At 41.1% G+C, this 14,317-nt stretch overlaps 1 protein-coding gene across 1 annotated transcript in view; it reads right to left on the reverse strand.

Annotated features, from left to right (window-relative positions):
• Positions 1–14,317, reverse strand: part of SCAF4 (SR-related CTD associated factor 4) — a 76,336-nt gene that overhangs the window by 45,888 nt on the left and 16,131 nt on the right. The window contains exons 2-7 of the mRNA XM_065405019.1: positions 10,903–10,986; positions 10,257–10,301; positions 6,196–6,357; positions 5,271–5,406; positions 2,030–2,169; positions 588–764 (exon numbers count right to left, since the gene is read on the reverse strand). Coding sequence (XP_065261091.1) covers positions 588–764; positions 2,030–2,169; positions 5,271–5,406; positions 6,196–6,357; positions 10,257–10,301; positions 10,903–10,986 — 744 coding nt within the window. The remainder of the gene's footprint in view (positions 1–587; positions 765–2,029; positions 2,170–5,270; positions 5,407–6,195; positions 6,358–10,256; positions 10,302–10,902; positions 10,987–14,317) is intronic.

The following is a 14,317-nucleotide window of genomic DNA, read 5'->3' on the forward strand; positions in this document are numbered from 1 at the left end:
GGGGGAGCCAGCAGCGCCCCTTATACTGCGACATACACGAGCCACTCCAGACGGCACCAGAGCATGTCCCCTACGAATACCACAGAGGGAAAAACTTCCGGCACTAGCGCATGTGGCGAGCACACACACCTACAATGGAATAGACATGAGCAAGCATTGAAGAAGTATTAAAGTTCACTTAAAGAATAGATCTAACTGTTCAAAACCAGTTTTATTCAATTTTTGAAAGCAAAAAGTCTATCCTTAATACAGGAAAACAAGAAAACCAGTGATTTGGAAGTCAAGGGGCCAGAGGAAGTTCTGATTTTTTTGTTCTAGCAGTTGGACGTTTGGGGGTGGCTGCACGCCTCTTTGCACAAAACATCACTTGGAATATTTCAGAGCTCAAGGTGAAGTCCATGTGGCCCCCAACAACCAGAGCTTTTCAGAGAGTCCCTGGCTTTGGGGCAGGGCGCAGGCACATCCCAAAACTGGGGATCTGCACTGACAACACTCAAAGGTGAACTTAAATTCCTGTATTTCCATCTTCCTATTAGTTACTACGTTAAAATGATCCTTATAAATGCAAAGAACAACAAAGGACTTACCTTATCAAAAGAAGTTTTTTGCTCAGGTGGCGGGAAAGCAGCTTTTTGTTCTGGTGGTTGTGTTGTCGTAGTCTTCAATTGAGCAGTAATAGCCTGAACCTGAGCCATTACAGTATTATCTATGACTGGAGACTGGGGTTTTGGAGGCTGCTGAAAAGTCTGAAGAATCTGCTGAAGCTTAACAGAATAGATATTAAATCAAAATGAGTTTTTCTATTTCAAAAAAAATATTTCTGAACTCTTGTTAACAGAATAAGTTACACAATATTTGTAAGACAGATACAGATATAAAAATGTACACTAGACAGGTGGTTAGTTTTAAGAGGAGGTCAACATACTTGTGTGCAGGTATTGCACTCATTTGTTTACTCTTGATAGTTAGATGGGTACCAACAATAGATTTGTTGGGCGGGAAGTCACTAGGAAGCAGAAGGAGATTCATACAGACATTCTTGATATGTGTGGCCCTGCTCAACCTCCCCTGAGACAATCAGTTATGTTCCTCCTAAAAACAGATTCTCCCTACAAGCCACACCAGAGCTCATTTGTTTAGTTTTTGCACTCTAGCCCCAGTAAAGTTAGTAAAATGGCTGTAAGTGCAGAAGGTGAACAATGCCCTACATGCAATTTATTAGTCACAGGGGTTGTCTGTTGTAGCTGAACAGATGAAAGCATACATACACAGTCATGACAAATATGAGAGAACATTATGAACAGAGTGAATATTTCCATAAGTCCAGGTTGGAAGTTTTGTTTGCTCTAATTCAGAGGAGGATTTACAAATTGAGTAATTCAGGTCAAAAACAAATTCAATGGATTAAGGTGTCTCTACCCTTAAGGGAAATATGGTGTCATCAAGAAAAACTTAGATGCTTTGGAAAATCAGGTTAAGTCTAAAAACCTATCAGTGTTAAAAAGAATGAATGTTGGGAGTGAATTCAGAGAGCTTGTTTTGAATATAAAATCTAATCCAACGATCTAGGCAGAGAAAGTTTATATGATCCACAGGCCACCTTCTAGTACTTCAGAAGCAAATGGAAGATTGAGTGATCCTGCTCACTCTGCAAATGTTTGATGAAGGGTGCTAAGTAAAATATAGAAGAGAAAGGGTTTCTGGATAATAAGTGCAATACACTGTTCATTACATTGATAATTTAACTATCTTGATAATTTAACAGTGAGGGTTATTGGAATGTGTCAGTGAATTTTCCACAAAAATATTGACATTACTGGAGGTTTTACCCATAAAGACCATCGACTGTTCAAACAAGTTACCTTAACTCTTAAATTCCGTATTTTTAAGGGTTTTATTTGGGGGAGGGGAGGGGTACAGTATTATTACAGATTTTGTATCAAGGCTGTAGAAGCAACGGCTGTAACTAAGTTAGGTGATTTGTGAGAGAATTAAAATTACAATTGTAACGGAAATACAGATAGCTTACCTGTTGTCCTTGTGTTGTCTGAAATAACTGAGCTACAGCTGCAAAGGCATCAGAACTAGGCAATTGTGATACAGTAGGTACTGAATTAGCAGTGACTTGGGTGGGTTCAGATAGAACCTTTGCTGGAGAGGGTGGTGAACCTGCAAGAGAATTACATTGAAAACCAGTCCACTACAATTTAACGTACTAACAGTCCACGTGTGTAATATAAAATATTTTACCTTCCAATGAAGAGATAATACTCATTACTTTGTAAACTTAGCTATCCCCCTCAAAAGAATTGCTGATGTACATTAAATTCAGCCAAATCAGTGCATCTGTATTCCAGTTTATACCACTGTGAACTAGCCCTGACAACATGCTCTAACATTCCTTTAGATATCCCATTTACTATCTAGCACCTGCATGCTCTGTATTCAATGACAAAAAACTACGAATATTGGATCTCATAGGAGGGAGTCCAATGCATGAAACTTTGACCCAATGTTCCATTTATAGTATTACAATTTTTTTTAGAGGAGTTGAAGGTGAAAACTTACCTACTGAAACAGCACGAAACATTGCATATCAATACATTTGTAAAATAAGTTCCAATTGCAAAGTTTAAGTTTTTACTATTAAATAATTCTTTCATTCAATGATTTATTCTAGGTTCCTATCCAATGGTTTATTTAAGGAGAAACAATAAAGTTTTCATGATTCATCCATCTAAGACAGAGCCATGCAGAAACTATTACAGGATCTGTTATGGCTATCAGCCATTTGTTCAAGTGATTAGTTTCTCTTAAAAATCTCATTTAATCTATTTCTTATGAGCAACTCTTTCCTGGTATATATTTCTTATACTGCTTCAGAAGGAACTAGCAGTAGTACAAGCCAAACTTCATATATATAAGATTAAGTTCTCTAATGCAAAAACATCTCATACTACTACTTCCAGGAAAGGACACATTCACAATGGGTTTAATAAACCTATGTGATCAGTTCAACATATTTTAATATATGCATAGGAATATAAGGAAAATCTAATAGCAAAAGCTATGTTTAGGACTTTGGTTTTTTAGTGCCTGCCCTCTGCACTTAATTCTTACACAAATGTTTTAGTGGTAGAAAATAAATTAACAGATACATTTCATCCACAATTCCTACACATTGTAAATATATAAATACATTTTATTGGGAAATGCACTTTTTTTTCCCATTGAAATAATATAAACTTCAACCCTTTTATACTTAATGGATACGGTTAAACACTAAGTATCAGGAAAAAAAGTGAGAACTCTAGTAGATTCCTTATTATGGTTCAATACAAAATTAAATACAGTAAAGATATTACTATACTGTTTGTAAGTGGGGAAAATGACGCAAATACACCTGCTTCAAAATATCTGAGAGAAAAGGTGGGTGAGGTAATAATCTTTTATTGAAGCAACTTCTATTGGTGAGACAAGCTTCCAAGCTTACACAGAGCTCTTCTTCAGGTCTCGCATTACTGACGTCACCTGTGGGCTGTTAGCCCCGTGGCGGGTAAGGGGGCTCCATCTGTCAGTGCCCCCAGAAAGTTAAATCAGTGGCAGCACTCCGGGTGAGGACGCGCACCCCTGACAGAGGTAGCATACTGTGGACATGAACCACCACAGTATGTCGACCTAACTTAGGTCAACTCAATTTGTAGTGTAGACAAGGCCTGGGTAAGTTTCCCAGAACTGAAGAAGAGCTCTGTGTAAGCTTGAACGCTTCTCTATCTCACCAACGGAACTTGGTCCAATAAAAGATATTACCACTTTCTCTCTCCAATATCCTGGGACCAACACAGCTACAACAACATTGCATATCACAATGCCGGACTTATTTCTATGAACCTGTGGATCTGTTGACAGTTTAAATAACTGCAGTGTTGACTTGCAGAAAGGGAAAGCAAACAACATTCTGAAAAATTTGTTTTCCCAGAAGGCAAATGCAAGATTAAATGTTTTGTAATGTTTCCAAGAGTGTGATTCTGCTCAGAAAAATTACATCTCAAGACTTGCTCATGGTGTGTATTCAGTTACACGGCTTGCTTAGGGGACACAAGTAAGTTTACTACTTTTTACTCTTTGCTGGATAGGCTCTGCAGTGCTCTGACTCAGCTGGATTCTTTTCCCTGTAATGCATTAACAGAACCGTTTACTGCAGGGACAAATTACTCCCCCTATTACACTTATGAAATCCCTCTGAAATCAGTAAGATTGCACAGCTAAATCTGAGGGAAAGGAGTTTGGTCTGCTAGTTACCAGTGGCAGTACAGGAAAAGAAAAAAATACAGATCATGGTCACATCTCGGAGTGAGTTTTGCAAGGCTGTCAGTGAGTTACTAGGCATAGCAAGTGATGTCTCTGAGCTCTGTTTTTCTGTATGTTTAGGAAAAGTGACAATAGGTGATGTTTTCCTAAACATTATTGAAAAACATTTCACAGAAATCTTGTGAGCTGACACCATGCCTCACTTATACCAATTTAAACCATGTACAATTACTGCACACCATTCAACACCAACCCTGTATCAGGGGTGTCAGAAGTACAAACTGATTATTCAGGATGAGGATGGAGATGTGTGCTGCAGATGGTGGAAGGAGATAGTTCAGAGAAGGCAAAAGATTGAGAAGGGGAACCAGAGAGTGGAGAATAGGTGGGGTGTTGAGTGACAATTATTTTCTTGCATTTTATGGCTTGCACCAATGCGTTATGCAGTCTAAATAACCTTGCCTCAAGATTTTTGTGTTGCAACAAATACTAGTCACTAAAAATATGCTGTGTAGGTAATAATATTTTTATATACTTTAGGGCATGAAGTTTCTCCATTGTAAGATGTTCCATACTTTACTGAACCAGATGCTTAAAAAGGAACATAGAATTACACACTGGGAAATAATAAAAAGTCTCACAGATACAAGTCATTTTTAGTGGGAACATTACTATCAACACTCAATAGGTCTATATATACTTAGTTGTATGGAAAGACCCAAAGCCATATTAGCTCAAATTTCAATAATTTCCAATAACATATGTATAAATATACAGCAGCAACATTTATTCAGAATGTGTTCAGATTCTTCTATATAATTTTTGTGATAAAAGTGAATTTTGAAGTGTGCTAGTGAACTTGGTTTACAAACATGAGGTACTTTTACCTTAGTGTACCAAACAGTAACAAGTCATTGGTTCCATAACTTTTAATTTACAAGTTGTACTGACATTCGTACCTTCATTATTTGTAGCGTTTTCTGCCATCGGGGCTGCGCTACTAGTTCCTGCTGCCATATCCAGGAGAGGCTGAATGATCTCTATTTTAAACACTCCATTTTTCTGCCAAAGGTTCAGGACACGAACTATCTTACTCTGTTCAAATAAAAGAAAGTATTAATATAGAACAAAATATTCCTAATGCACAGGCTCTAAATTTAGTTCTTGCACATAAAGAAATGGGTGACTGGATCAGTGGTCTTGTAGCATGTTCAAGTTTTAGACACAGCTTGATTACTTGTTGCACAGGTTAGCAGGATTCACACTACTGGACCCCCCCCCTTTTTTTGGATACACTAAGAGCTTGTGCCACTCTCTAGCAAACTCCTCTGGCAAACCAAAAGAATAGCAGTGACAGAAAATTAAGAGTTGCATCCAGTCATACGGCCATTCAGGAGAGTTTGATGTGGCCTTTGGAAGAATCCCAGAAGGGGAAGGCAGAGAAGAGCCAAGAAAAGGTGAGAAAAAGACAACAAAAATGAAGAAGTGAAGTAGGAAAGTCTGACAAAAGGGAGTGAAAGGAAGTGAAAAGAAAATATTAGAACAGAGTTTTGAAGTGGGTAAGACTATCTGCATTTCTTTCAGCTACCAATCCAATCAACTGCAACAAGTCCCTCACGAGAAGGATCCCTGAAAAGTAAATAGTTTTGGCATGGTCTCCAATTGGACAAAGACATGAACACAAAGAACAGAGAATAAGTTAAAAAAGAATTTATCATCATCAGGATCTCCACTAAGTATTACCTCTAATATTACCACTACCCACACAAAGACGACTATGGCATTGCAGTCAAGGCAGAGAACCACCAAATTAGCTTTCATATAAGCAGGAACACACAATTAAGAATTCAGCAATTCAAAACATTCAAGAAGTTTTAGCTATACCTTGTCTTCAGATGGACAGAGATATAAATACTGGAATGTGGCAGTTATATTTTTAGAAAATCTTGGCCCAAAAACATCCTTGTCTGTTCCAAACTGGTGACGAGACTGACGAACAATAGAGTCAATAACATATAATCCAGGGACTTTATATTCTGGTTTGCACTGAAAAGATAGATTGTTCCCAGTTATTGCAGGGTAGCATATATAGTATTAACAGCATAACCCCCCTAATGCCCCAATAGGTTTCAGAATCGCTACAAGCAACCTGCACCTTGTACTTAATATTTTCCTGCAGGTCCCAATAGAAAACTTGAATTCTACTATTTACAGTTCTCCTTTTTACCAGTATTATAGGGCTGTACAAGGAGCTATGTCTAACACTACTAAATCTAATAGCAAAATGTGTTAGTAATGTGTACCCCGATAAACAAAGTAGCTAAAATATTTATCTTTGAGAAAGACTGGCATGGCAATACAATTTAAACTTGAGTAAAAACACTTACATAAAGCAAATACTTAAAATATGATTAATCATGAACAATAACTATCTAGGCCTTCCCACTAATTGAAAGACAACCTACAGGAAAAAGAATGAACTGCAGCAAGCCTATTTATACACATGATGCAGCAAAAGTTTTACTATTTAAATCAATTTTATACTAATTAATTTGGGGGGGAGGACAATGTAAGGACTGAAATGAGTTAAGATGATAAATATGTAAGAGGAAGTAGTGCATGAGATATTGATCTTAATAATGCAAAAAGCTAGTTCTGTTGTATGTAATAAAAAAGGTTGGAATAACTTGGAGAAAGCAGGACCACAAACAGTAGATACTGTGAAATGAAAATTGTTTAAATGAGCAAATGTAGAAATCAAGAATGTAAAAAAGAGACGACTTCCATGTATTACATATGCATTATGTCCTGTAATGTTTCTAAATGTAACTAAAATTAATTGGTGGCAGAGGTAGGGAGGAAGGAGTTACTTTGGGACCTAGGGCAGAATAGAGGAAAGATGTTTGTGTGCCTTTATGTAGTAAAGATGCACTGTCTCCTTTGCTGCCTTAAGAAGCAGGGTCTGGGACCTGAACACAACTCTCTTACTTTCCAATATAGACCACCACAACTGGGACATCAAGCTAGCTCTCACTCACTTTTCAGTCTCCTTCCACTAATTTAGAATTAATTAGATGCTTGAAAAAAAAGTATTTATCCTTCTGATGTTGCCTTTTTTCATTTGGCATATATTGCTATTTCTTCCGGTTTGTCTAATGGAACTTAAATTAACATGCCTGTTGGTCTACTTTTGTGGACGGTGAAGTATTTAACCTATTTTTCTAAGTTTCCAGGCACCAGGGTGTGTAAGTTACATTTTCTGGAAACATCAATCATAACAGTAGTAGTAAAAAGACACAATCAACTTGAAAAATTAGAAGAATTTGCATTTCAAGCACTATATCTATCCTTAAATCCCACTGATGATTTCTGTGGTTTTACAATCACACTTTTTTTTCAATCTCCTGATGCTGTATGAAAGACTCACATGAACAGAGGGAAATGATTGACTATATACAAATTGCTGTCAAATGCACAAAGAAAAAAAATGCTGAAAAAAGTTCTCTCTAAAAATAGAGTTTTTTTCTGATTTTTCAGTACAGTAAGTAGCCTTAGGTAATACTTGTAGTATTACTACAGTAACTCCTAACTTAACGTTGTAGTTATGTTCCTGAAAAATAGGACTTTAAGCAAAACGTTGTTAAGTGAATCCAATTTCCCCATAAGAATTAATGTAAATGGGGGGGTTAGATTGCAGGGAAATTTTTTTCACCAGACAAAAGACTATATTACACACACACACACACACACACACACACACACACCCCCCACACAGTATAAATTTTAAACAAACAATTTAATCCTGGTACACAGTGATGATGATTGTGAAGCTTGGTTGAGGTGGAGGAATCAGAGGGTGGGATATTTCCCAGGGAATGCCTTACTGCTAAATGATGAACTAGCAATTGGCTGAGCCCTCAAGGGTTAACTCTCACACTCTACAAGGCAGCAGGAATGGAGGGAGGGGAGACAGCATCACAGACAGAGACAGAGACACACACCCCTTTAAGTATGCTGACCATACTCTTAAGTACACTGCCTTGTTAATTAGATCAGCTTGCTGAGACCGCAGCTGCTTCCAGCAAGCTCCCTCCGTCCTAAGCCCTGTCGTGTGTCCCCCCTGTTCTATGGAAGATGGGGTAAGCGTAGGGTTACCATCCGACCGGGTTTCCCCGGACATGTCCGGGTTTTTCAGTGTTAAATGGCCGTCCGGGGGGAGATTTCTAATCAAGAAGAAATGTCTGGGATTTCCCCCTTCCCCTCCTGCGGAGTGTGGCGCAGCTGATTGGACGCCTGGCCTGATTGAAAGCCGCTCGCAGCCACTAGGGCCTCTAGCAGCCAGAGTCCCTCCCCCTCCCCCGCTCCCTCCTCCCCCACAGAGCAGCCGGCAGTGTTTGAGTCCACGTGGAGCCTGCATTTCTCCCTCTGCCCGGTGAGCAGGGGGAGCAGGGCAGGCGGCGGGGGGTGTGTGTAGAGGCTGCAGGGGCGGGGGGGCGCAGAGGCTGCAGGGGCAGGGCGGGCAGGCAGGGGGCGCAGAGGCTGCAGGGCGAGTGGGGAGCAGGGCAGGCAGGGGGTGCAGAGGCTGCAGGGGTGGGGGGGTGCAGAGGCTGCAGGGCGAGGAGAGGCAGAGGGTGCAGGGCGAGTGGGGAGCAGGGGGCACAGAGGCTGCAGGGGCGGGGGGGGCGCAGAGGCTGCAGGGGCAGGGCAGGCAGGGGGCGCAGAGGCTGCAGAGCGAGTGGGGAGCAGGGGGCGCAGAGGCTGCAGGGGCAGGGCAGGCAGGGGGCGCAGAGGCTGCAGGGCGAGTGGGGAGCAGGGGGCACAGAGGCTGCAGGGCGAGTGGGGAGCAGGGGGCACAGAGGCTGCAGGGCGAGTGGGGAGCAGGGGGCACAGAGGCTGCAGGGCGAGGAGGAGCAGGGCAGGCAGGGGGTGCAGAGGCTGCAGGGCGAGTGGGGAGCAGGGGGCGCAGAGGCTGCAGGGGCGGGGGGCGCAGAGGCTGCAGGGGCGGGGCAGGCAGGGGGCGCAGAGGCTGCAGGGCGAGTGGGGAGCAGGAGGCACAGAGGCTGCAGGGGCAGGGCAGGCAGGGGGCGCAGAGGCTGCAGAGCGAGTGGGGAGCAGGGGGCACAGAGGCTGCAGGGGCGGGGGGGTGCAGAGGCTGCAGGGTGAGGAGGAGCAGGGCAGGCAAGGGCATAGAGGCTGCAGGGCGAGTGGGGAGCAGGGAAGCACTTAGCAACCCCCAACCAAGATCAGAGCGGGAGGGAGGAGGGGGAATGCGGGGTGCTCAGAGGAGGGGGCAGAGTTGGGGCAGGGACTTTGGGGAAGGGGTTGGAATGGGGGCGGAGAAGGGGCGGAGTTGGGGCAGGGCCGGGGGCCGGGGCCCCGTGGAGTGTCCTCTTTTTTAAATGTTTGAATATGGTAACCCTAGGTAAGCGGGATGCAGGAGCAGGGGAGAGGGGGATACTAATCAGCCCCCCTCTTCCTCCTCTCCCCCCCACACAGCAAGCAGGAGTCTCGGGGAGCAGCTCCAAGGCAGAGGGCAGGAGCAGCACATGGCAGTGGGGGGAGGGACAGCTGAACTGCCGGCAACTGATAGCCTGCTGGGCAGCTGCTGCACAGGGAACTTAGGAGAGTGGGGAGCTGATGGGGGGGCTGCTGGTCCACCCTGGTTCCAAGCCCCCACCAGCTAGCTGCAACGGGCTGATCTTTCTGCAAGCAGTGGACAAAGCAGACTGCTGCCACGCGACGTTAGAAGGGAGCATTGCACAACTTTAAATGAGCATGTTCTCTAATTGATCAGCAACGTAACAACGAAACAACATTAACCAGGACGACTTTAAGTGAGGAGTTACTGTAGTTAATAAAAAACAGTGATAGAGCTGTGGATGTTTAAGTGCCCAGGATCCCATTAAGTAAATATTAAATATTAAAAATACTATAAAAGCACTTACCTTTTTGATAAACTTCTCTACTATCTGTACTACATGCTTGTAGAGCTGGAAAAGAGATATGTGATCTATTTAATCAGTGATGTATGATTTCAGAGGTATTTTAATTTTTTGTACATATTAACAATTAGGAAAACAAATATATTCTAGTGTGTGATGCACTTCATCTCAAACATTCCTTAAAAAGTTTTCATGGATAAAACTGACCTTGCCATTGGAAGCATCTCACATCACACATACATAACATGAAGGCAGTAATATTGTGACAACTACTTTTTCCTTTGTTTTTACATTTTTTTGTTAAATTTGATGCGATGGGATGTAGTTACATGTCACAACATTTTGATTTTATCATATACAAATCATAACAAGACTGTAAACCATAGCATCAGAAAATGTCATTTTCTTAAAAACAAGTTGGTGTTACGGTTTTGCAGAGATACTGGCAGCATAACTCAAGATAAAGAACGTTCACTCACTTTCCTTTGGGGAAAAAAACCCTCCAAAAGTCATATAAAAGAAATCTTTACCAAGCTATAAAATTTTAGAAATCATGTAAAAGATATGCATTTTTTAGAAATCAAGTACAATCCAAAAATAATGCTACTGGTATGGTCTGAATTTGTGGTCTTTTTCTGTTTTTCTTTACCTTAATAGCTTTAATGGCAGCTTTAGTAATGAGAATCATCTTTGCTCGGGAGATAGGAGGTTTCATCTCCATGAGTGAAAAGAGCTAAACAGAGAAAATAAACATTAAAAAAAATTCTGAAAGAAGCAAGCAAGTCAGTCAACATAACAATCAATGCAGGTTCTTGGCAACGGTCATGCAACCAAGATTGTGTTATAACAAGGCCTGAAATCAAGAGATTAGCCACTTCAACAATGCAATTACTGACTTGAAAGCCAATGTCTGAAGTTGTACAATTAATGTCAGGTTTTGGTTTTTTTGGTTTTTTTTTTTAAAAGCCCCATCCATGGATTTAGCGGCTGTTGTCAGAAGATTTCATCTGTGTCTGACTTACCAGTTATGAAACTAGGTACACATTAATTCCCAAATTCTAAACTATTTCATGGAAACAATCTGAAACCCAGGGAATAAACTGTAGTTTGACTTAAAGTTAATTAACCTGATCATCATCAGTTTGAGCTTGATCTTGCAGTTTATACTTCTATACTACTCCGGAGTCCAAAAAAGGTTTTCCCATGAGCACAAACTTTTAACCATTGAGACCATCACAAACCAATATCCCATCTCTTATTCATCCCGTTACATATAGGTATAGCAGCATATATGCTAAATACCTTCATTTAACATTCTTGCAATAGTAAGGGTGAAATACTACCATAGAAACTAACTGCATCAATTGCTTTGGAAATTTTCATACACTGAACTACTCTTCATGCTAATATTACCCAGAGGGAAAGTTATTTATAAGTTTCTCAGAAATCAGGGCCAAGATTTTCAAAAGTAATTACTGACTTTGGATGACCAATGTGAGGCATCTCGAGCGCCTGATTTACAGGATTAACTAATTTCTTCAAATATAATCTAAGCACAAGATTTCTGTTTTAAGTACATTAAAAGTTGTCAGTGTTATTCTATTACCACCACCATTAAAGACAAAAAAAGGCCTGACAGTGTTAAATTTCTTTAAATACCTATTTTAAAATTAATTTTAACTGTAATGGGTTTGTAAGTTCTAAGAAAATGCATTAGTACCTAAAATGTTCTGTAAATTTGGGGAAGATACATTGTATTCCCCATGCATAATAAAACAGGGATTCAAACTACTACAAGGACAAAATCAACTTAACCTTAAAATGTGGATCCACAACTGGCACCTCTATAATTTAACAGCACCTGATGTGTGAAAGGTTAAAAACTTAATGGAACCGTTTTCTTTTAGAGTCAAGGTATTTAACAAACACACACACAGTACTCTACCTCTTCAAGGTGATGAGCATTACCCTGAAAGGCAGAGTAGTATTATCTCCATTTTGTATAGAGGGAAATTTATAAACCCAGATTAAGCCTGGGTCTACACTACAAACTTATATCAGTATAACTACATTGCTCATGGGTGTGGAAAATCCACACCCATGAGCAACACAGTTATACCAATCTAACTCCCAGCGTAGACAGCGCTATGTTGATGGGAGAGCTTCTACCATTGATACAGCTACTGCCTCTCGGGGAGCTGAAATACCTGCGCCAATGGGAGAAACTCTCCTGTTGGTGTACACAGGTAGCATCTTCAATAAGTGCTACAGCTATGTCACTGCAGCGCTGTAAGTGTAGACAAGCCCTAAGTGATTTGAACAAGACTATAAAGCAAGTAACAGATACAGGAGAGGAAGTTCAAGCATCTTCTCTCCTTGTTGGCACAGAAGGGGTGAAACAGCACTCCTCCCCACCCTCACCCACCACCTAATCACAGTAGAATTCTCCCAATGCCCACACAGCAGTACTTCAGCGTCTATAACACTGACTCTTCAGACTGCTGAAGACAGTGAAGCCCTAGAGACAACCACTGTTCAGGTGGGCAGAAACAGGTGCAGAAGAGAAGAGAAACAACCAACAGCTACTTCACACCAGCACTAAACTGTGTTGCTTTTGCTAATAACTATACTGAAGTCTATATACACATAGATCATCTATGTCACCTCAAAGAATAATTCACTAGAAAGACTATACCATCAAAGTTGCCCCAATATCTTATGAGATGGCAGGCTCTGATACAGTTTCTATTTTCTACTGAGCACTTCTGACAGCACATCCCTGATCCAAAAGCTCCTTCCCTCCTGCCTGTCCTCCTCGCCCAGGCCCCACTGCAAAAAAAAAAAAAAAAAAAAAATCATGGTACTGAGTCTCAGTCCAGGTCAGCTGGCTCAGGCTAAAAATAGAAGTGTAGATGTTTGGGCTTGCTGGAGCCCAAGCTCTCAGTTCCTCCCCCTCATGGGGTCTCAAAGCCTAAGCTCCAGCCCAAGTCCGAACATCTACACTGCAATTTTACAGCCCCACAGCCTGAGCCCGAGTCAGCCAATACAGGCTGTGCCATGCGTTTTTTACTGGAGCATAGACGTACCCTTTGAGGCAATGCCACTCTTGCTCCCCCTCCAACCTAAGAAGAGGTGCACCACCACTTTTCATCCTCCCCCTTTTAGCTCCTGCCCTCTGTCATTAAGTCTATTTCTAGATCTCCCAGTCTATTAAAATGAATGTTTGCTGCTCCTTCCCTACACTGCCCTTGCTATTTGAAGGCATGTCTACAGTATCCCAGAGTTCAGACTAAGGGGATATGAATGTCAGAGCACACCAAAGTGCTGCACTCTAACTCCCCCGTCTGTACACAAACTTATAAGGTCTTGAGTTTGGACATCCACACAGAGAAATTATAGCACAGCACTCTGGTGTGCCCTGCTAGTCACATCCCCTTAGTATGAACTGTGGGGCAATGCAGACAGGCCCTAAGTTGCTGCTTACTATGGGCAGAAGTATGTAATTGACATGATTCTTGTAATTGAAAAGCCTGCAACTCTCAAAATATCCTATACACATGGGAGAGTTCAAGGTAAAAAATACAGCTATATTTCAAAAAGAAAGAAAATAAATGAGCTATTATATAAAATGATTCTATTCCTCAGGGCTGTGCAATACAGGCATCAGGACCTAGGAAATACCAGTTAAAAAGGCCTAATACCAGGATCCTCATCTCCAATAAGAACCCATTAGCCAAACACAACAAAGGAATGGAGAATTCTCTTTTGGACAGTTTAACCCAAAATAGAATTGTAGCCACCATATTAGCCCTTTTTTTCTAGTATAATTGTTAAAGTCTGAGATCCTGGTAAGATGTTTAATAGCCCATTTCAGAGGCTGTCAGATTAAACAGATTTCTCCTCTCTTTTCAATTACTAAGGGAAAGAAAAAACAAAAGTAAATAGGTTTAGTTAAATAACAAAATTATGGACTAAATACTTGTAGTCACAGAAAACAACCACCAAGCTTTCAGCATAGTTACCAAAACAAAAAAACCCAACATTGGCAGTAATTAAATACAGGA

The sequence above is a fragment of the Emys orbicularis genome, chromosome 1 (assembly GCF_028017835.1).
Source record: "Emys orbicularis isolate rEmyOrb1 chromosome 1, rEmyOrb1.hap1, whole genome shotgun sequence".
Lineage (NCBI taxonomy): Eukaryota > Metazoa > Chordata > Testudines > Emydidae > Emys > Emys orbicularis.